General features: G+C 52.1%; 1 protein-coding gene across 1 annotated transcript; it reads left to right on the forward strand.

Moving 5' to 3' along the window:
* The first annotated feature begins 18,157 nt into the window (after positions 1-18,157).
* Positions 18,158-21,434, forward strand: LOC128111870 (tricarboxylate transport protein, mitochondrial-like). Its single transcript, XM_052740331.1, is given in 10 exon segments — positions 18,158-18,362; positions 18,706-18,813; positions 18,893-18,992; positions 19,067-19,122; positions 19,125-19,192; positions 19,794-19,878; positions 19,999-20,103; positions 20,271-20,386; positions 20,473-20,546; positions 20,715-21,434. Coding segments are annotated over 10 exon segments (921 nt in total). The 5' UTR covers positions 18,158-18,268; the 3' UTR covers positions 20,830-21,434.
* Positions 21,435-24,118: the final 2,684 nt, after the last annotated feature.

Here is a 24,118-nt window from a genome sequence, read left to right on the forward strand (position 1 = left end):
ACAGGAGTGGCATGACCAGGTAAGGTGGCCTCCTTCCAGGCAAGAGTCTGCCTGCGTTCAAAAGGGAAATCATATTGCACAACCTAAGCAAGACTAGCTGTGCCAAAGGTGAAAAGAAACACGAGACCCTGAAGATAAAAGCACAGTGGCAGGGCCGGGCGGTGGTGGCGCACGCCTTTAATCCCAGCACTCGGGAGGCAGAGGCAGGCGGATCTCTGTGAGTTCGAGGCCAGCCTGGTCTACAGAGCGAGATCCAGGAAAGGCGCAAAGCTACACAGAGAAACCCTGTCTCGAAAAACCAAAAAAAAAAAAAAAAAGCACAGTGGCAGAGTCACTGTCCCCTTAATGAGATACGCACCCCAAAGCATTCCCCCAACGTGGTGCAGCTGCGTCCAGACCCCTCTGCTGACCCCTGCTCCATCTCCATGCTACTGACACAGTGGGACTCAGCCTTCCTAATACTGCAACCCTTTAATACAGTTCCTCATGTTGTGGTGACCACAACCACAAAATTAGTTTTGTTGCTACCTCGTAAGTGTAATTTTGCTACTGTTATGAATTTGAATATAAGTATCTGTTCCCCGATGGTCTTAGGTGACTCCTGTGAAAGAGTCATTCGACCCCCCAAGGGGTTGTGACCCACAGGTTGAGAACTGTTGTTCTAGCATTCCCAGGAGCACAAGCTTGTCTGCACTGCCATTAAGTGTGCATTCTCTCTCCCCCGACACCACTAAACTCTCCTCCAGTTCCCCTCTGCAACTGTTTCCAAATTCCTTTATCTACATATAGAGCAGACTCTGTGGTCCATGCCCTGCAGCACTCCCCACAATTTCTGGAGGAAGTCTGCCTCCATCACAGCCTTGAGACATCCTCAGACAATGTCTCCATTGTCCTTGGTATTCTCCAAGACTGCTAGGCACACTGCTTAGGGACAACCAAGACTAGTAAAAAATGCCTCACCCAGAAAATGGCTTCAGCCCTAAACATGTATTCCCCTAAGCAGGCCTCCCCTGTCCCTTACCAGCCTGCTGCTTCAGGCCCCAGTGCTTCAGGCTCCCTTTACCTCTCCTAAGGTCCACCTGCTTGTCCTCTGCCCACTTTTTACATTAAATAAACTTTAGGAAACACCATTAGCTGAAAGCCCAGGCTGTTGAATCTTTATCATAATCACCTTCAGAGTTGACCATCTTGAGGATTTATCTGAAGGCTGTTTACATTTGTCTACATCTCTGGAAAAGGGGCCAGGGAGAAAGAGTCTGTTAGGGATCCATATCCAAGTTTATGGACATCAGACGGCTCTCTAGGCAGAGCCCAGACATAGGAGATGGTGGGGGGTGGACACAACAGCACAGGGCTGCAGCCAGTGGGACCCTGGTTATCTCCTGGCTTCTTTGTTACTGCTGGGCTAATCACTGTGTCTGCCAAGGGATGTCTGTAGCCACCTCGTGGTGGGCACACTCCCATTGAAAGCATGCTGGCAGAGGACGCTGCTTTCAGGTCTGGAGTGGAGAGAGCCTCATTACACAGACTTCTGAGAGAAGTGTGCCCCAAGGTGATCTCAGCTTGGGCACTCTGCTGACCCAGACAGCACGTGGAAACCCATTTCTGTCCTTAAACCTGGATATATGTGTACCTGTAAGGGCTCTGTGGTTTTCAAGAGCTGTCACGATGCCAGACAGAGTGTCTGCTCCCTCGGGTGACCTGTGCACTGTGCCACTTCGTGCCTGTCCCTCAAGTGTGGCCTCTCTGATAACTCCCCTGCTGTGATGGGGTCAGCTATCCACCCCACAGCACATTTGTCCTGAGGGTGGCGCTTCTGTATATCATGCTGCCACTGGGCACACAAGTCATCTAAAAGGGGGATTCGGGCTTCATTTGATTCCAGACACCCTCAAGATTTGAAGGTGAATATTTATGGCTGAGATGCCCATCAGCTGTGAGACCTCCTCAGAGCTTTTTTGTGTCGACACACTGTTGAGGAATACTTGACAAAAATTCTAGGTCCCCAAAGTCACTACCCCGGTACCAAGCGCAAAGGGAGCAGCACCGGTCATCTCACCTGCAGTTGTGGGGACACCTACTCTTCGTGTGCTCATTCATCTCTGTGATTGGTGGGTGTCCACAGGTGAGTCACTGTGATTGGTGGGTGTCCGCAGGTGAGTCACTGTGATTGGGTGAGGGCATTGTCACCAGGGATTGGTTGCTTACTTCAGAGTGTGGTTCTCAGCTCCTAATCTAGGTCTCTGGTTCCACACAGCACAGCCTCCGTGTACTGTTGAGAGTGACAGCACCCTCTGCTAGCTCAAGGCTAGAATGACCTGCAGAGTCATCATTAGAGACGTGTGGACCGTATTTTCCATTAGCTTAGCAGAGCAGAGATAACGTTTTTGTTATTTCAAGAGCTGAGTATGGTGGCGCATACCTTTAATCTCATCACATGGGAGGCAGAGGCAACTGGATATTGTGAATTCAAGGCCAGCCTGGTCTACATAGTGAGTTTCAGGACAGTCAGAGCTACATAAACATTATCTCAAATAATAATAATAATAATCAAGTACTTGTTTAGGGTGCTGCAATGCTCATCTGGAGTACAGGTGGACACAGACCACTGTTGTGGAACATTGTTTTAAGGTGTGTTACATTGTTTACACTGTAGAACATTTGTTTAATGATGCACAGATGTGCTGCATCTTTTATGTTGCATTTGTTTAACTCTGTGAAACTGTGTTACTTTGCCTGTCTAAAACACCAGATGGTCTAATAAAGAGCTGAACGGTCAATAGCGAGGCAGGAGGAAGGGCAGGCAGGACTGGCAAGCAGAGAATAAATAGGAGGAGAAATCTGGGAGGAGCAAGAGAGACCAAGGAGTGAAAGGAGAAGAAGGGAGACATCAGGGGCCACAGCCACCCAGCCATACAGCAAGCCACGGAGTAAGAAGTAAAGAAAGGTATACAGAATAGAGAAAGAAAAAAGCCCATAGGCAAAAGATAGATGGGATAAATTAAGTTAAGAAAAGCTGGCAAGAAATAAGCCAAGCTATGGCTAAGCATTTATAAGTAATAATAAGTCTCCATGTGCATTTATTTAGAATCTGGGTGGCAGACCCCCAAAGTAGCAAAGAGTAAAAAACAACCAACTGGGCTGGAGAGATGGCTCAGTGGTTAAGAGCACCGACTGTTCTTCCAGAGGTCCTGAGTTCAATTCCCAGCAACCACATGGTGGCTAAAAACACTTGTAATGAGATCTGGTGCCCTCTTCTGGCCTGTAGGGACACATGCAGGCAGAATACTGTATACATAATAAATAAATAAATCTTTTTTAAAAAAAAAACCAACTACAGCTACCAAAGCAGGGACTAGCCTGCACCTCTTCTGTTGTGAGAGTATGATCAACCATCATTTCTCACCATTGAGGCTATCTGGGCATGCTCCCTCTCTACCTTAAGAGAGGATCCCATTTTCTATGCCTGCCCCAGATCATCTTTGAGGAGTCCTCCCACCTCCTCCTCCTCCTTTTGATTTATTTATATGTGTGCAGGTGTTTTGACTACATATGTGTCTGTGCATCGCATGCATGCAGTGCCTGTGGAGGCCAGAAGAGGGCATCAGATCCTCTGAAACTGGAGTTACAGGCAGTTGTGAGCCACCATGTGATGCTGGGACCTATGTCCTTCACAAGAGAAGCAAGTGCTCTTAACTGCTGAGACATCTCTGTAGCTGGAGTTTTCCTGCCTGGCCCACAGTCAGGATAAATCTCTCTCACCTGCCAGTCCCACAGCCCCTCAGACCCGACCAAGTAAACACAGAGACTTATACTGGTTACAAACTGTATGGCCGTGGCAGGATTCTTGCTAACTGTTCTTACAGCTTAAATTAATCCATTTCCATTAATCTATACCTTGCCACATGGCTCGTGGCTTACCGGCATCTTCACATGCTGTTTCTCATCGTGGCGGCTGGCAGTGTCTCTCTGACTCAGCCTTCCACTTCTCAGCTTTATTCTCCTCCTTGTCCCGCCTACACTTCCTGCCTAGCCAATGGCCAATCAGTGTTTTATTTATTGACTAATTAGCAACACATTTGCCATACAGAACATCCCACAGCACATCTCTCCAGCCCACTCCTTCTTTTTAACCTGAAAGATACAGTCCTTGGGGCTGGAGAGATGGCTCAGCAGTTAAGAGCACTGGCTGCTCTTCTAGAGGACCTGGGTTCAATTCCCAGCACCTACATGGCAGCCCACAACTGTCTCTGACTCCAGTTCCAGGGGATCTGACACCTTCATACCAATGCACATTAGATAAAGTTAAAAAAAATCAGCCCTTTATCCCACCACACAGGAGGCTACAGCAGGGGGATCAACAGTTCCAGGCTCCAGACACTAAGATTAAAAACTATATATGCTTTAAAATTAAGTATTGAATCAACTTAAAACATCACGTGCATTCAACTGCTTTCCAAACTCAGACGGGATAAACAGCACTCTCAGAGACATGGGGTTTGAAGATGCTCTGGTCTCTGTCATAGCCTTTGTAACAGCCTATCAAAAGACACCAGCTCAGCAGTCACCCAGCAGGAGAGCTGTTGCTCAAATCCTAATGGTCTTAATAAAAACCTGGAGACAGATATTGGGGTAAATACTGAAAGATCAGAGAGACAAAGGAACAAGCCACAGCCACTTCTCACCTCACCAACTCCACGAATCCTCTGACTGAATGCCTCTGAGTCCTCAGCCAAAAGCCTCTAGTTCCTGTCTCCTCGTGCCTCATATACCTTTCTCTGCCCAGCCATTTCACTTCCTGTCTCAACCTTCCTAGTGCTGAGATTAATGGCTTCCCAAATACTGGGGTTAAAGGTGCGTGCCACTACTGCCTGGCTGTTTCTCTCCTAGACTGGATCAATCTCATATAGCACAGTGTGGCCTTGAACTCACAGAGATCCAGATGGACCTGTGCCTCCTGAGTGCTAGGATTAAAGGTGTGTGCCACCACTGCCTGGCCTCTATGTTTAATCTAGTGGCTGGCTCTGTCCTCTGATCCTCAGGCACATTTTATTAGAGTACAATAAACTATCACCACAGACAACCTTGCCTGCCTCACCACCAGCCGCTCCCCAGCCCCACACTTCCACCTGGGCTGCAGGCCACCGCTGCCCTCTTCCTTAGACCCGCCTGTCTCCCAGCCCATCGTCAAGTGCTGCTCTTCCCGCCATTGCACACTGCTCTACAGCCACATGCTGCAGGCAGAGCTCGTGCCTCATGAGGGCCTCTGCTACCTAAGTACACGTCAAATGCAAAGTGATGGTGGACAGCGCTGTCCGTCCGAGTGGCAGGGTGCAGCTGGCACATAAGCAGGGAGACTCTGCAGACAAGAAGTAGAAGCCAGATGAGAGGAAACTGTGGGAGGCAGGGCCACGTTGGACTGAAGTGGCTGAATCAGGCCCTAGGAAGCCAAAAAGCATCTTCACCTTGGGGTTCCTTCCTTTGGTACCACTTCAAAATCAGCCACAGAGAGTCTGTTTTGGTCTGTAGTGCATTCGCATCATAAGCCCTGCTGGGAAGGTTTAATTGTGAGACTAATTGTTGAAGCTGGAAAGACTTTTAAAGGCTTTGAAACTGTAGGAAGAGGCCTGTGGATTTTCATTTCACTTTTAAACTTAGGAATTCCGAGTGGTATTATGTGATATGTAATTGCTGCATATATTACAGAACAAATGCATTGGAAAACAGACTTCAAGAAACTGCAAGAACATAGCCAAGGAAACATGAAAGAGGTCAGGAGGGAGAAGCTGAAGAGAATCCTAACCCAGGCATTGAAGAGCAGAGCGAAGATACTCCATTGGAGGAAGTGCTACAGATTGACTCCCATGTGCCCCATCATATGCAGATCCTACCATGTGATGTCTATATATATTCACACAAGTGGGTGAATGTGGATATAGAAAGGAGACCATGAGACGGTGAGGACAGTTGAGGAAGAGGTGGGGCAGCAGGACACACACGCCATAAAGTGGAAGAAGGATATGGGGGAAAGGAGAGGAGAGGGCACAGGAGGAGCGGGGAGATGAGGAAGCCAGTTAACAAAAACTAATTTTGCTTGAAAACGTCATAATGTAACCTAATTCAACGTTTTAATTTTATTTTTATATTATGTGTAAATATTATTAAAATAATATTAGTGAATTGCCTGAGTGTAGGTGCAATACCTGCATTTGATGTATACCATCAGAAGGCAGCATCAGATGCCCTGGGAATGGAGTTATGGACAGTTGTGAGTCACCATGTGGTGCTGGGAACCAAACCCAGGTCCTCTAAAAGAGCAGCAAATGCTCTTAACAGCTGGGCCATCTCTCCAGCCCTGGATTCAGTTATTTCTAAATAATAAACAAACAATAAATAAATATAATACATCACATAAATGGACTCAAGAACAGAAACCACATGACCATCTCAATAGACTTAGAAAAAGCTTTTGAGAATATGTAACATCCCTTCTTGACAAAAATCCTGAAGGAATTAAGAATAGAAAGAGTGCACCCCAACATAATGAGGGAAAAATACAACCAACTTAGAGCCAACATTACAGTGAGTGGAAAATAATCCAAGTATTCACACTAAAATCAGCGTAGAGAAGGGTCCTCTTTCTCCATTCTCATTGCTGGAAGTTTTAATGTCAGCAAGAGAATCAAATAAAGGGATACAAATGGGGCGTCAAAGGATCCTTATTTGCAGATGATACGACTCTATACCTAAGAGCTAACGTTAAGGTTCCCACTAGGATGCTCTTAGAACTGCTAAACACTTTCAACACAGTGGCAGGGTTTAAATTAACATACTCACATCTGCAGCCTTCCTATACACCAGTAACAAGTGTGGTGAGGGAGAAACCAGATCCCATTCATCACATACAGGACCATGCACACACACACGAACACACATGCACATGCACACACATACACACTCACATGCATGCACATACAAGCACACACGAGCATGCACACGCACACGAACACACATGCACATGCACACACATGCACACTCACATGCATGCACATACAAGCACACACGAGCACACACACATGCAAAACCTTACCAGAAACCTAACTGGAAAAATCAAAGATATCTACAATGAAAACGTTAAAACACTCAAGAGAGGAGTTGAAGAAGGTACTGGAAGATAGAAATATTCCCCATGCTTATTGATCAGGAGAATCGATACTGAAAAATTACTCCCTTACCAAAAGCAATCTACAGATTGAATAAATCACCATCAAAATCCCAGTGCATTCCTCACAGAAATAAAAAGAATCTCTTAGTTATTTTTGTTTGTTTCTAAGACAGGCTTTATGTAGCCCTGGCTGGCCTGGGATTTGCTATGTAGACAAGGCTTGGGATTTGCTATGTAGACAAGGCTAGCCTCAAACGCACAGAGATGCATTGATCTCTGCCTCCCGAGTGCTGGCGTTAAAGGTGTGCACCACATTCAGTGAAGTACAAGAAATATCTGACAATCCAGGGGAAGCTCAAGAGACCTTGGATAGCCAATCATGGGGGGAAATTAAGGCTTGGAGGATCGCCACACTGGTTTCAAGTTGTGTTACAGAGACATAGTAACAAAACCAGCATGGTAGAGACAGAAAGCATGCATGCTGATCCGTGACACTGAATAGAAGATCCAAACCCACACAGCTACAGCCACCTGAGTAGATGGCGGAGGAAAACCAGTCTCTTTCACAATGTGCCAGGAAAACTGGATAGTTGCCTGTTGAAGAATGAATCTAGTTTATATCTTGTCCTTAGTAAAATCACTCCAGATGGATCGAGGACTTTCAGACTGAGAGTCTGAAGCTGCTAATGGGAAAAGCAGGAAAATACATGGAGATTTAGGCACAGCAAGGGCTTTCTCAACAAGACAGCTGTGTCTCCAGCCAATGACGGGCAGATGGGGCCTCGTGGAGTGTAAAAGCTTCCGCACAGCAAAGGAGACAGGACTGTGTGGGGACAGGCTGCAGAGAGAGAGCCGGGACAGCCTGCAGAGTGTCTCAGAGAGGACTGACATCTGTACAAAGAACATGGGGGTGGGGGGAGGGGGAGAACATCAATCAAAAAGTGGCTTTAGGGGAGCTAAGGAACTGGTCCCGTGGTCAAGAGCACGCAACACACAGCCTGAGGTCCTGGGTTCAAATTCCCAGCACCCAATAGGAAACAGACTCTGTCAATCAACTGACGAGCAGTCGTGCAGAGCTCTTGGCTGGTGTCTCACCGAAACTCCCGTCAGTGTCCTGTGGCTGGCTCCTTTCCCAGTGTGGCAGCGTGGACAAGATCTCCTTCCTCAGCTTTTTACTATTACTCTTCTCTTTACGTGGCATCTGAGGACAGGTGACAGAGCCACGCTTGTGAGAGCTGCTGGGACCCAGGCTCCACCCTCAAAAACTGGAAACAAACGCTCTTTGTTTTCTTGCTTCTTCTTTCCCAGGGACACTTCTAAGAAATCCCTCTTTTGTGCTCACACACAAGCTATGGCCTCGCTCTGACACAGCTCACATGTCATCTGGAGGCCCCTGCAACTGTCCAGCCCTATGTCTGTCCAGTGAACAAGCTTGTGCCCACCTTCACGTGGTCTATAATGCTCTGTCGTACTGTCTCCCCTCTCAAGATCAGAAAGCACCGTCTGTGTTCTACCCCTAGCTAGAAAAGCCCATGGAAGAGACCATCTCCATGTAGCTGTCCCTTCTGTCAGCGCCTCTTGTGTCTGAGACACCCCCACCCCATACAGGGGCTCCTGTCTCCATCAATTCTTCCATTCAAGAAACACTTGGCATCCAACTGCTTTGCGATGAATTGAAATGGTCAGGTGACTTTAGCCGGAATAGGTAGCCAAACAAGAATGTCTGTGGCCAGGAGCTGAAAAGTGGGCAAGCCCTATTATAAACCCTGGGTTCTGGTGGGACACAGTGGAAACCTAGACTGGACGTGTGGGTTTACAGCGACTCCAGTGAGCCAGCCACAGTGAGTCAGCTGCCAGACACAGTGTGGCCAGGCCTTACTGCAGGAACCGTGAACTCCATCAGGGACCTAGCACGCTGTTGGTATAAAGTCCCATGTGCAGCTGGTGTGGCTGAGGAGAGTGGCAAGGTGCAGCCCACCTCGGGATGCGTCCTGGTGGAGGAGCTGTCAGGGCTGGCTGGGTGTGAGAAGGAAGCCAACCTGAGCCCCTCAGTGTGATGAAATAGCTGATGTGGGAACAGCGGGAAGACAGCCTCAGGGAGACAGGGCTCCTGGTGCACAAGTCTGCCCTCTGCTGGCCGCCACATAGCTCTACATGGAAGGCTGCAAGAACCAGGCTTCTGGGAGATGACAGGGCAGCAAAACAGACAGACCAGTGCTCACAACCAGTGCTCAAGGGGGGAATGGGGATTGAATAGGCCTGGCACCTCAATGTCCAGGAGCACGGAGAAGTAGAACTGGAAAGTGGCCAGAGAAGGCTGCAGACCGTAGTGTCCTGAACACTGTATCATTACCTAGAAGTGATGTCTGATGGACAGCTCTCCTGAATAGGTATCCTGGAAAGAGTGGTGGAGCAGTGGCAGCCTCTGGGTAACATGAGGCTACAGCAAATAAGATTCATTGTGTTTTGTTTTCCTGGTAGGAAGAACAGCATTTCCTTAAGCCTACAGGACTGGCCTGTTGATATGGGCTTGCTGGGAGCCTGGTATGGAGTAAGACCAGAAATTAGTGATCCACTGTGCCAGTGAGGGAGACTTCCACAGAACCTGAGCAGCAGGAGCTCTTCTGGAGGTTTTCACTTCCTCAGGAAATAGGAACTATGTGCTTGCCATGTGGAGCTAGAGGTTGAGGAGAGAAGATGGGAAGCAGGACTGTGGGCCCAACGGGCTTCTCAGAGACACATCAGCACTCTGGATCAAGGCTGTCCCCATCTCTCTCTCTCCATTCCCCAGAGTAGGTCAGGCACAGAAGTGACCCTGCATAGGACTGAGAATGCCTAAGAGGGTCAAGGGCCAGGCGGTATGAGCTGAGCTCCTCGAAATCAGCAGAGGCAGAGAGTAGATGCCAAACAGAGCCAGAGTGGAGCTGCTGGGATGGTGAGCTGTGTGGAGGCAAGTGCTGGCGGCATGGGTGCCTGAGACAGGAGTTCCTGTATGGCAGCATTCGGGCATGGTGACAAATGGCCTCTGTGGTAAGGAAGTCAAAGTTCTCAGAGTACAGGAGGCCAGAGACCTTGTCTGGGAAAGAGGAATATCTGCAAATGGCAGCAGAAGCAAGGGCTGCTGGGAGAAGTCTGACATCAGCTTCAGTCACAGCCTGGGGGCAACGAGGAGCCTATCTCCCTCGGGCCCCACCAGTGTGGCACAGGTGTGCGAGGTGACAGCCAGGGTCACAGGGGAGCACTCAGGCAGAGGCACCTGGATAGGAGGGCGTGTCACAGGAATTGAAGGCTGACCTTGCCCTCCAGGTGTTCTGAGTGATCAGGAAGGTGCTTGCCTCCTGGTCACATGAGGAAACACACGGCCATCCAGCCAGTCCCTGAGAACCAGCTCTGGAGAGTGTCCCATGTCAGAACACTTCATCAGAGCTCCCGGTTGGCTACAGGCAGGAGACTGCTGGCATATGAGGTCACCACACTGCTATATAACCGTACTTCTGACTTTGCCTTTCTGGACTCCTCTGGGTTCCACGTTGGTGCCAACAGCACCTAATTGTACAAGGAGTGCCCAGCTCTTGTCCAGGCAAGAATCTCAGTCTTTCAGGACAGTGCAGAGCCTCACAGTGGGCATGCACAGGCCCTGGAGATCTCTGTGTCAGACTAGTCAGCTCCAAGAGCATGGACTCCATGGCACTGCGTTATCCCGCCACATCCTAAAATCAAGTGGCTGTATCATGGTGTAATCAGTAGAAATTGATATTATTGGCCTGTTATGGCAAGTCAGTACAGCAGGTTGTCATACAGGTCTCTGATAATGTCAGAATCATCTGTAAGTGGACAAAACTTTATACATAAAGAGATACAGGCACAGGGGAGTAGCTGCCCTGCTTTGATGCATCGCCAAAAGAGTGTTTGCAGGAAGATTCAAACCAGCCACCACCATGCCCCCACTCCTTGGCTAAGTGGTTCACACAGTGTGGCTCTAACACACTGCTCAAAACAAACAGGCTGGGTGAGTGGCGAGTGTGATGATTGTTGTTGGCTAGAGGTGGCATTTAGTCGGTATAGTGCTGGCCTCACAGACATGAAGTTCTGGGTTTGGTACTGGACATGGTACCACATACATATAATCCTAGCACTCTGGAGACAGCTGGATGTCATCTGTCCTGGCTCTGAGCTCCTTGCCAGGAGTGGAGGTGATGGGGGTACTGACATTAAGGGGGTGGCCACTTCTAGAACATAGGGTGAAAACTGGGAGGGATATGCAGTCCCATTAAATTTATTCAGATTGAAAGGCTCGTATGCCAGACCTGGTGATAGAGGCCTGTAATCCGTGCTACTCTAAAGGCTAAGACAGAGCATAGAAAATTCAAGACCAGCTTCAGCCATATAGTAAGTTCAACACCAGCCTGGATAATTTCATGAAACTTAGTCTCAATGTTTAAAAAGTATGAGCCAGTTGGGCACACCTACAGCCCCAGCACTCAAGAGGTAGAAGCAGGAGCAGGAGTTCAAGGATCCATGCAAAGTTTCAGGCCAGCTTGGGCTACACAGCTCAAGAAAACAAACAAAAAGTGAAAGAGAAGGCTGTGAGTGTAGATCAGCAGTGAGGCACTTGCTCACCCTGCGTGAGACGTCAGGTTCAATGCCCCGCAGAACAAAAGAAGCGGGGAAGAATAGAAGGCAACTCCTTTTAAAAAGAAGACTCATTTTATATGTATGAGTGTTTTGCTTCCATGTATGTCTGTGTGACAGGGAGTTGGATTCCCTGGAACTGAATGATGGATGGCTATGAGCCATGTGGGTGCTGGGAATTGAACCTAGGTCCTCTGCAAGAACACGTGCTTTTAACCACCACATCACTTCTCAAGCCCTGACAAAAGGCAGATTCTTAAGGCATCTTCTCCAGGTGGCCGTAACTCAATCTAGCGTGGCAGAATTCACTTCCTGTCACCTACTCCACTTCCTGTTGAAAGAAATTAAAACCTAAGCTAACATCAAGCTTGAAACGCGTTTCTGCCATGAGAGGTGGCCCAGACCTGAATCCAAGAGTATGCTAGTCCGGTTGGGTGGCCTGGAGGGACTGCCAAGACCCTGGAGGTATCGCTAGCTCTGTCCAGCCTGAGCCTGTCCCCAGTGGGGCAAAGTGAAGTTGCATAAACCAGCTAACATGGTGGAATCATGCCTGCTCACTCCCAAGAGCTCCAAGTGCCAACTACCAAGGAGCCACGGCAGCTGGCAAACTTGGCTGAGAATCTAGCTCCTCATTGTTGTTCTTGGACATTTCTAGGTATCGTCCCAGGGCACACAGGCAGTGACTGCCACACATGCAGCACAGGTGTCTTACTCTCAGAGCCCTTGGGCTGCAGCTTACACTCCAGGAAACCCATGGTTCTCAATGTTGGGATCATATCACACTTCAAACCAAGTTGTTTTGGGTCATCCAGCCCTTAGTGATTGAGTACATGATCCTTGCTGAGGGCTAAAGCCGGAGGTGGCTCAGTGCAGCCTGCTGGGGGGGGGGGGCATGGAGATGCTCAGATGACCAGCTAGCAGGTCACAGTCACTGGGTCTTACCTTGTGATGCTTGCCCCTAAGCAATGAGCAGTAAGCAGTGGCAAAGTGCTGCTGGGGACCAACCTCCTCCAGCCAGAGCCAAGACAAAGCCACCAACAGGAAGTGGTGTGTTTAGCCTAAAAGAGTATTTGGGCCCTTCTGTCAGTTTGGAGATGGAGGCCAGGAGTGGTGCTCGTATCTGTTATAGGAGCTTGCCTTGGTGTCCTGGGAGAAGGTGGTCGTGTTACAATGCCCAATCAGGGGACCTCTCTGAGGAGTGTTTCCAGATGGCAGTAATGAGATGGAAGATGGTTGACAGTGGCAGCCTTGAGGCCTGGGGTGCAGTCAGCCTAGCTGCTGTGAGGGTTATAGTCAGAAGGAATAGTCTAAACAAGGGGCCAGTAAAGGATAGGGCCTCCACACCCACCAGCTAAGAACTGCAGCCAGGAGTGAAGTCACAGTGAGTGTGGATCGTCAGGCCGCAACAGTGGTCTGAGAGGAGGCGGGACTGCAGGCCAAGTGTGCAGAAGTGCCTTGAGAGGACGCAGCCCAGGGTGGTGATGAGAAAGGGAGAGAGTAGGACTCTTAGACCAGAGCCAGCTCGGGGCAGCAGGACTGACTGAGTGCTCACCAAGAGCATTGCTGAGTCCCTTGCACCCTGTGTCCTCTATAAGCCACCTTGGGTGGCTACAGTTGGAGCACTGGAGATCTGGAAAATGTTCAGAACCCTTTACTCTATAGCGGTGGTTCTCAACCTGCAGGTCACGATCCCTTTGGGGGTTGATGGACCCCTTCACCTAAGACCACCAAACCCACGGATATTTATGATTCATAACAGTGGCAAAATTACAGTTATAAAGTAGCAATGAAAATAGTGTTATGGTTGGGGGATCACCACAACATAAGGAACTGAATTAAAGGGTCGCAGTGTCAGAACCACTGTTCTATGGCTTCATCCCAAGAGGTGTCCATGTTAGCTCAAAGCCCATGAGGGGAAAGGACAAAAGGAGCCCAGATTTACAATCGACAGATTCAATTTTAAAACAAGCCAGCAGAGGGTGGCCCAGTCAAGGACACTGAAACTGTATTGAAGGGTCACAGCATTAGGAAAGTTGAGAAGCACTGGTTTAGGAGGAAGGCAGTAGGTACTGCCTTCAGCTACTCATGAGCAACTCAGGGGTTGCCAGCTGAAACTCTGAGGTTTATACTACAGCCCACAGTGGGCACAAGCACTCAGTGGTGGCCAGTGAGATTAGACTTCCCCAGCCTCACACGTTGCTCCTAGACAGTGCAGGTCACAGTGGTGGGGGAGCAGACTCGGTTTTGTGACCAGCATCAAGTGACTTCCCGTCTCCTTTTCTCCAAAAGGGGGAGGGCAGTAGTAACACCTGTCCCACAGGAAGAGCCAATAGTGAGGCAAACCAGCAGAGTGCCTTGGAACAGAAACCACAGAGGTGTGCTTTTCTCCTGGTGGGAGTTTAGTAAACGAGGTTGGTTGTGAGCATGGGAGTGGAGCTAGTGGTAAAGTGATGCCTGGCATGCACGGGGCTCCAGGGGGTGCCATGCCTAAACACACACACACACACACACACACACACACACACACATCACATCACATTTCCAAGCATGGAAATAGAACCTAGGGCTTTTTCCAGACAGTGTCTTACTATGTCACCTCAAACTTAGGGCCTCCTGCACTACCATGCCTGGCTCTCAGTCGGAAGGTTTTGAGGGAAGTGGAGAAAAAGCAGATCCCGGTCTCCTGAGCACCAGCCACACTGATGGCTGCTCCATGCTGGGTTAGGACCTGGACCAGTACCTCTCCTTGCAGGATGCCTACAGCAACCTTGCACCCTCCTCATATATCTAGGTGTCTGGCCACTGTCTTCTGACTGTTCCACCTGTGTATGCTACCTTTGAGTGATACCGCAGGGTCACAGAAGACCACATGTGGTCCCTTGCAGAGCCCCTGGAGGTGGCATCTCCTTTTAAGGAGCAGATTGGTCATGTATCCACACTTGCTCTGCAGTAAGCATAGGCCTGGGTGGTCCCAGTGCTGCTCTGCTGCAGAACGGCCTGCAGGTTCCAAGTCGTGTTGCCTCTACTGTGGGTCACAATCCATGCAGGATGCTGCAGTCATGCAGTCCCAAACCGGCCAAGGAGTTGCTGCCATGGCTCTTGAAGGGAAGTGAGCAGAGTACCTAGGACTTTTGCAGGCTATGGTCTGCTTGCCTGATGCACAACTGGCCTGGAGACATAATTCTGTGGACTTAGTTGTACCCTACCTCATCAGTCATGAGACAATGACTGAGTAAAGTAAGTACTAGCCTTGGCCTCGGTTGGCACAGCCAATCCCTGATGGTGACTCTAGCCTGGGCCAGTTCCTGGTAGTGGGCCACTTTAAGACTTGCCTTTAGGAGTGACCTCTTCCCTTCAGGCTCAAGAAGCCTTCTGCCCAGTACTGCCCTGCTCTGCATCACTGAGAGGCTGGGGTAGGCCTGGACATGAACTACTTGTATCAGTTCTGCTCGGCCCCCTTAGGAGCTGCACCAACACGTACCTCCCGTGTGTGACAAGCAGGCTGGCTGACAGCCCTGGGCTTTATCAATGGCAGTGGGTGCCTGCTGGCACACAGCTATCCAGTGAAACCTTCAGCACTGGGCTGGGCTCTGTGCAGCCAGGCTGTATTCCTGTGAAACAGCCTATGGCGCCCGGGGTGCTCGGGTTCGTGACCCCATAGGAGTGATGCCCTTCCGCCAAGTACTTGGCAGGAATGTTACCACATGGATGAATGTGTCAACAGTTTAGAAGGGGTGGCTTTACCTACCTCACCGAAGTGGCAAGACGACAGTGTATGATTTTAAAGTTCTTCCTGGGTATCAGACTCTAGGACCTGTGTCACCTGACCCAAACTTGTTGTTTCCAATGCTGTGGAAAATCCACCTCTCGGGAGCACTTGCTAACCCACTGCTGAACGCCAAGACTGCTTCAAGCCATGTGTGTTGCAAGGCCACACCCCCAGGCTTTGTACTGTGATTCCAAGGCAAGGAAGCTGTCCTGGTTGGTGTGGACTAGAAAATAAACAGGTCTGTGGGACTAATGCTGCCAGCCTCAGCCTGCAAAGGCATTCATGGCTGGCAGCTGCCTACAGCACCCCTAGAAGCTTCGTGCCCTCAGCAAGAGCCCCCACAGAGGCCAACGAAGGGCCATCATCCTGTTACAGCAAAGTGTACCATCCACACAGCATGCCCTGGCCACATGGCATGAGCTGCCAGGAGACACAGACTGTTTAAGTTTACAAGGGTCCTTAATTACCCACGATCACAGACAGCAGCTCCCTGTAGGAGCAGCCCTCCATTGGAGAGCTGCTTCTCTTTTCCCTGAAGTGTGTTAACCTATGGGTAGTCATATGCAGAGGCCAATTTAATAAAGGACAAGTGTGGTCTGCATCTCTCTTGGCAGTGAGACCCATGGGTAAAGCATGAGAGAACTCAGAGCCCATCCAGACTGCAGAGATGCCAATATGCATGTCCTCAGCTTTAATTTTCCTGGAGGCTCCTGTCTTCAAGCCCCTCCCTCCATGGTTACCTAGAGCTCCAGACCATATGCTCTCATCTGTTGCAGACAGACACACTCAGTGCCTGCAAGGGAGCACTCGGAGAGCACATGAGAGCTGCAATCTTGCTCTTATGCATGCTAGTGTTTGGCAGGTGCCACCCTGGAGTAGAGAGGGACAAAGGTAATTCATGCTGCCCTGCCCTGGCTGGGCTTCAGATGGGTGGGTAGAGGTGGGAAGGACCCAGTGTGTCCAGAAACACTGGCCCAGCCAGCATTCTCCTTACCTCTGTGCCCAGCGGTGGGCTGCTGCTGTGACCCACGAGGCTCTGGGAGAGCTCTTTCTGATGTGTGCTAGGAAGGGCTTTGCACTGAGAGCCCCCCTGGGATTGCATGGAACAGACTGCCCAGGCTGTTGGATCCTGAATATACTGTAGTGCTAACACCGGTGGGGGAGGGGTGTACTGTAGTGCTAATACGGCTGGCATACTGACCTTCACCAGCTATTGTCCACCTGAGCTAAGTGTCCAGTTTGGGATCTAGCTTAACCTCCAACCTAGCCAGCCCCCCACCGCCCCCCACAGCAATCCCCATACTCTTTGCTGGTCCTGTGCCTTAGGCTCTGGTAACTGGAACCGATACTGTCCCTTCAGCCCCTTCCTTGACTGTCAAGGGCACCCAGGACAAGACTCTATTCCAAAAAAGAGGCAGCAGGATCTGTGCTGCCTATGAGCTCCTCCCTTTAGAGACCAAAACCCAGGCTGGCAGTGGGCTCTGCTCTGCTGCCCACCAGTCCTACTGGATTCTCCTATGGGTACTCTCCTGCTCCTGCCTGCACGGAGCCTCTCTGAGTTGCATGTGTACTGGGTACTGTGTCCACACCCCACCCTCGACCCAGTTATTAACCTTTTCAGGAAACATGGCACTCCAGAACCACCAAGGACCCTAACTGGGAGGTACAATATCTGGGCAGGTTTTTTTTTTTTTTTTTGCTGAAGCCCAGTGATAGCTTCTGAGCCAATTCAGAGCCTGGGGAGGCTACTGGCCACCCAAAGTGACTGCTGCCATGAGACAACAGGGAAGTGGACCCCTAGGCCTTGGCATGCAAAGGTTCTAGTCTGCAAAGATTCCTGGGAGTTTCATCCCAAGCTGTCTGGGGCTGCCCCCTCCAGGCGGCTTTGAGGATATGTACGGCAACAAAAGACCTCACAAGACTTTCAGCCTCCTGCCGACCATGAATATTAAAACATGTTTATCAGAGCAAAGCAGCTCTGCCTGGTGATTGTGTGGGTAGGAGGAACAAAGGCCAACTTAATAGGCCCTTCAGCCATTAAAGATTTGCCAGAACCTGAGAGGAACGGGAACCTGCATTTGTCCGGGGAAGCTGCCTAGGAGAATTCTGTTTCCGGACGGATCCCGGAGGGGCGGAGTGATCATCGCCCGGCCCCGCAGGGTGCACGAAGGCCAAGCTCTGTGACTACAATGTGTCCAGAAGGCTGGCCTCACGCGACAGGGGAGGATGTGTCCCTACCGCCTCCGGGATCTTGGGGAATCCTGTCACTCGAGGCCCACCTCAACCCCAAGGCGCGCTCCAGGCGCACGTGTCTCCACTCCAGGAGTTACAGACTCTGCACCTTGACCCACTGCTACCCGCCTTGAGCAGCACCGCTGTCCGGAGACCACGCCCCCAGACCCCAGGTTCTCCGTTTTCCCACGACCCAGCCTCGGCCATTGGCTGCTCTCTGCTCTCCGCCCCGACGCGAGCCTCCGCGCACCCCGCCCCAGCCTCAGTTTCCCGGCTGGCACGGGGCGGGGCGTGGGCGGGGCTCAGCTCAGGCCACGCGGGGCGGAGCCCGGGAGCTGACGTGACCGTCCCGCCTCCAGAACCAGAACCGGCCGCCGTCTCAGCAGCCTCCGGCGCCGCCGCCTCCCGAGTGCCCCACAGCGGAGGCTCGGGCCCGAGGTCGACGCCGGGCGCCCTTCCTCCTCCCCGCCATGGCTGCGCCCCGCGCGCCCCGCGCTCTGACGGCCGCCGCGCCCGGGTCCCGGAAGGCCAAGCTGACGCACCCCGGGAAGGCAATCCTGGCAGGTGTGCCCTTCGGAGCCCCAACTCCCAGCCGCTTGTCCGACCGCGCTTCCGGGTTGGCCGGGGACGCCCAGGCCCCGCCCAACTTCCGGAGGGGCGGAGGTGCCGGGGGCGCGACCCGGGCCCCTAGCCCACGCGCCAGCTCTCCCCGGGAGTCTCTCGGGCATTCCAGGTGGAGACCGCCGGGTGGGGGCGTGGGCGCCGTCCGGCAGCGGGCCGCGAGGCGGGCAAAGTCCGGGCGGGGGAGGGGCCGCGCGGAGGCGGCGGCGGCGTTGGCGGCAGCGGCGGCGGCGGCTGGGTCCACCCGGCCAGGGTGTCCCTAGCCCCGAGGGTTCGGTCCCTGCAGGCGGCCTGGCGGGAGGCATAGAAATCTGCATCACCTTCCCGACCGAGTACGTGAAGACGCAGCTGCAGCTAGATGAACGTGCGAACCCACCGCGCTCCCGGGGCATCGGTGAGGAGGGGCGGCCGCGGGGTGGCGTGGGGGGCATCCCGGGGCGGAGGAGCCAGGGTCCTGACCGCGCCTCCTCTAGGGGACTGCCTGCGGCAAACTGTCCGCAGCCATGGCGTCCTGGGCCTGTACCGCGGCCTCAGCTCCCTGCTCTATGGCTCCATCCCCAAGACGGCTGTCAGGTGAGACTGGGCTCTGCCTGAGCGACCCCAGAGGGAGTGGTCTCAGCGGCCCTCTCACATGCTTTCTTCTTTAGGTTCGGGACGTTCGAGTTCCTCAGCAACCACATGCGGGATGCCCAGGGTCGGCTCGACTGTTGTGTGGTCTGGGCGCAGGCGTGATGGAGGCAGTGATGGTCGTGTGCCCCATGGAGACCATCAAGGTGAGGAATTGAGGCTGTCAGGGGTAGCCAGGGTGTCTGTGAGGCGCGTGGAGAATCCCAGGCTTTAAGGGCCATGTGCCCCATGGAAACTGTCACAGTGGGAAGGGTCCCCACACATGCACACATTCATAGTGAGCGTCTTAGGAGTGGCAGAAAGGGGCTCCTGCAGAGGCTGCCCATCCACAACAAAAACATAAACAGTCTTGTTGTGTTGATTTGTCAAGACAGGGTTTCTCTGTGTAACAGCTCTGGCTGTCCTGGATCTCACTGTATGTCAGGCTGGCCTTGAACTCACAGAGATCTGCCCGCATCTGTCTGCTGAGTGCTGGGATTAAAGACGTGTCTTTAAAGCTACCTTTACAGATAGAAAACCTAACATAACTCACTAGCCCAAGTTTGTAGAATAGCAAACGTGATGCTGGAGGCCCTTCAGCCTGGGGAGCCCTCTGAGGTCTTTAGGCCTGTATGTAGCCGGACACCTGAACAGCCTTTGGGGGCAGTTCATGCAGAAGAGTTGGGGGTCCCCAGCCTTGATCTGACCTTGGTGGGCCCTGGGTCTGCTGGCGGCCAGGAATCAGGGCCTCTGCTTCCTACATTTCAGGTGAAGTTCATCCATGACCAGACGTCCCCTAACCCCAAGTACCGAGGATTTTTCCACGGAGTTAGGGAGATTGTTCGGGAACAAGGTAAGCCCCAGAGAATTGAGACCTCAGCCAAGGGGAAGAGCCTCTACTTGAGTGGGTCCCCCTTGCCCACAGGTGGGACCTGGAAGGCCCCAGCTTGACCCCATGTCTGCCTGCCCCCAGGGGTAAAGGGGACATACCAAGGCCTCACAGCTACTGTACTGAAGCAGGGCTCAAACCAAGCTATCCGATTCTTCGTTATGACTTCACTACGCAACTGGTACCGAGGTACACCTGTGGCCCAGAGACCCATTCCAAACCCTGAAGGCTAGCTTGTTCTTTTGGACTGGAAGGCGGGGAGTGCTTTCGTGGGCCCAGCCCCAGGTTCTTCCTAGCCTTCAAGGCTCCCTTCTGACTTACCCCAGTATTCTGACTACAACTGTACTCACATCCAGGAGACAACCCCAACAAACCTATGAACCCACTGATCACGGGGGCCTTTGGAGCCATTGCCGGTGCAGCCAGTGTCTTTGGGAACACGCCTCTGGATGTGATCAAGACCAGGATGCAGGTAGGGGTGGGGGGCTGAGAAGGTGGGGACAGGAGCCCCAGATAGGGGCTAGTGGCTAAGCACTGTGGCCCTCTGGTGTCCTGCAGGGCCTGGAGGCACACAAATACCGGAATACATTGGACTGTGGCTTGCAGATCCTGAAGAATGAGGGGCCCAAGGCGTGAGTAGGATAAGGCAGGCCCTGTCTGGCCTTCTGTTCTCTTGCCCTAGGCTGTCGTTCTTCTGTCCTCCCAGGGTCTGGAGAACGCCCTTTCCAGGGTGCTGTTTGCTTTTCCTCCCCTGCCCGCTCTTCCCTCCATTGCTCACCTCAGACCCTCCGCTCTCCCAGATTCTACAAAGGCACTGTTCCCCGACTGGGCCGGGTCTGCCTGGATGTGGCCATCGTGTTCATCATCTACGATGAGGTGGTGAAGCTGCTCAATAAAGTTTGGAAGACAGACTAACCCGAGAGGGTGCGGCGGCGGGGTGTCCAGCTCCTCCAGACCAGACCCGCCACCCATTCCTAGGATTCCAGTGCAGTAGTGCCAAAAGGCCCCTTCCCTTGTCCCTAAGTTCTGTGGCCTAGTCTGTTCATGGTGACTACCATGTGTTCCATAGTTCTGTGTCTCCCATGTGCTCTCTGTGTGACACTATACTATTGTGTCTGTGTCCAGCCTGACCATGGCTGGGTGTCTTAGGCCTGTGAATATGTGCTCACTTATCCATGTGCTTGCTTTTGAGCCATGTGCCTGTTTCATGTTCTATGTCACGTGACCCTGTGCCCCACTTCCTGGGGCGCCTGTGTGCCCTGGTCCATGGCCTTGGAGCCATGGTCAGGTCACAGTCCGGTGCCTTCCACCCCCCGACGGCAGGGGCGCCCTGCCCTGGCCTACCACAGCTGCCTCCGGGCCTCGGCCTGGCTTCACCGCATTCCAGGGGCTACATGCCCCCCTGCTTCTCCCGCCATTGGCCTTAAATGGCCCTCGGGCCCTCCCTCAGCCCGGGACAGGGTGGCACCTGCCACTCTCAGGACCACCCTGCCAAGGAGAATAAACCGGATCCTGTCGCAGTCTCCTGTCCATCCCTTTGTAGCTGGGGGCATTGGTGACTGAGCTCCTCGGGCCAGCCTACCCTCCACCTGAAGACACTGCAGTGGACAGAGCAACAGGGATGTTCACCAACCCTAGTGACAGTACTTGGAACCAAAAGGAATTTGTGCTACTTCCTTACAGGGCAAGTGAGGTCCTGCTGTCAGCTGAAGGTTGTGTCCACAAGGTCCTCAGTGGACTGGTGGGCAGGCACGAGATAATGCTCCTGGGGTGCCTCTGCCCCTCACTAAGAGTTGGTTCTAGGACTCCCTGGCCTGTTAACCTGTGGCATGGCCAACCCAGCCTCTCTATCGGAACTGATTTTGCAGGGAGCGGATACTAGGAAGCGATACTAGGCTGAGGCATGGAGACACTTGACCCTGTGTCCTTTAAGATTATAAGCAGCAGGAATGATAGAGAGGGCTTCTCCCAGGGTAAGAGGTAGCTCTTCAAGCAGGACAGGGAACATCTTGGTGTCTCAATCCCTGCCCCTGAACATCAAGTAGGTATTCCCTAGCTGGAGGCTCCCTACCTCACAACCAGGCACAGATGAAAGCCAGTTTGAGGCTGGAGGCCATACAGCTGAGCCTAAGGTCACTGTGGCCCTGACTGCTCTGCCAGAACCGTGGACCAAGAGGAGGAACTTAATGGGCAGGACATGGCCATCAGGTACTCCCAGCTATGTTGGGACAGAGAGCTTCCTGCCTGGAAGCTGGGGGTGGGAGATTGAGGTTACAAGCCTTTGTCCAGCCCCGGAAAAAAACCCTATTTTGACAGAAGGAGCTTCCCTGTAGGCCTGGGCCTTTGAGGAAGACTGGCAGCCAGGAAACCTAGGCAGAGCATGCGGTAGGGAAAAAGTGCAGAGCGGATGGGGGCCACATGTAGGTAGGTGTGGTGTGGAAGCCTTGGGCAGACTGATCTCGGTGGTCACAGATATCCCAGTCCTCTGCAGCAGAGAAAGCCCCGCCCTCACCCCCAGCCCCAGCAGCAAAGCCTTTTCCCTCTACCTCCACCAGGGGCTGCCCCTGCTGCTTACACCAGAGCTAGGACTGAGACCCAGGCCGCTCACTTGAACTCCACCTTGGCTGCGGTAGTAAAGCAGTACTGGCTTCCTTGGGGTCCGCTCCCTTCCTGGAGTCATGCTCTGTTACTCCCTCCCTTTCTGCATAACCTTGGGCAAGTCACCTAACCTCAAGTACCTAATCTGGGAAATGGAGTTAAGAGAATGCACACCATTAGGCTGCATGTCTGAAATACGATCCCTGTAGGGAGGGAACTTGGAACCTGGCAACCTCACAAGTGGCTGACAATCTCCCCAGGTGCTTCTGAGATAGGTAAAGCCCAGCTGCTGCCCAAGAGGAGTACCTTTGACCACTTGTCAGAGTGACACCATCACTGTACTTACATAGAGGCCCATGCCCATACCCTTTGAAGGAAGGGTCCATGACTATACTGGGCTTCAGGCAGGTTACATGATGGCCCTTGACTGTCCCAGGATCCCCTGTGCCTCAGCCAGTCAGAGATGGTGAGCAGACTAGGTCTCATTTCTCCAAGGACTGAATACAGGTGCCCTGGTGGACCCACACCATAGGCTCTGTTGGATGGAAGCCTTGTCATAGTGGTTGAGCCTGGAGGGGAGGAAGGAGTGTCTAGGAACCCATTAGAAACCTCTAAGTTGGGAAGCTAACCATTTGGGAGAGGAAGGTAGGGGTCTGCAGGAGCCAAGTGCATTCAACCAGGAAGGCTGCAGAGACTGATGGCAGACACACAGATGAGGCCTCTAGCCTGGAACTGCCTATCCAGGTAGCAGTGGAGAGAGATACGTAGGTCTTTGATCAAGACATTATGCAAGAACAAACCCAGCTTCCAGACTGGGCCTCTGCCTCTTCTGAAAACCCCAGAGGCATAGCCTTTGTTGGGAAGACTCCCTGGAGGTGACAGAGTTTACACAGCAGAGGCACACGATCCTCAGAACTGTGCCAGGGCAGGTCGTCACCAACTCCACAGATGAACAAAGGACCTCATGCACATGTCCTCTGCCCTATTCTAAACTCTGAAGCTCCTCTTATAGCTGTGTAGGTATCCCTGGAATTTCCTGTGTTCCTGTGCAGGTGATGAATGGCATCAGAGTTTAGTATCCAAAAAAGCCACACGGGGAGGGGGAAGGGAGTTCCCGCTTTATTTTTAAAACTAAGGATGGAACTCAGAGGCCTAAAGAGGCTAAGCCTGCATACAGTCTACTGGAGCCATGCCCCCAGTCCAGGGACTGTCTCGTTTTAAGCATGTTGTATCCCTTCCAGCACTCAGAAAACAGTCTCAGTTTGAAGGTTTCAATATTTTTCTTGCTGGATTTTTAATTCCCTGTTCCACAGATTCCTGGACTTATAAATTCATAGGTATAAGCACAGTTAGAGGCTGAGGAACTCCTAGCTTCCTCAAGATCTGGGACCACCAGGTCCTGGACACACCTAGGACAAGGGAAGGAGATTCGGGCACAGAGGGTTAGCCTAAAAGGATGATGGAGAAAGCATTGGAGAGCATGGCCCTGAAAACTTCCCTCCTCACACTCTCGTGGCAAATACCTGAGAACATTCTCCTGATCTGGCAAGCCCTGAGTCGCCACTGTGGCCTTTAACATAGCTGTCATATTTGTCTTCTCAGTGGA

The sequence above is a fragment of the Peromyscus californicus genome, unplaced genomic scaffold, assembly GCF_007827085.1.
Source record: "Peromyscus californicus insignis strain IS unplaced genomic scaffold, ASM782708v3 Scaffold_16__1_contigs__length_79575227, whole genome shotgun sequence".
Taxonomy (NCBI): domain Eukaryota; kingdom Metazoa; phylum Chordata; class Mammalia; order Rodentia; family Cricetidae; genus Peromyscus; species Peromyscus californicus.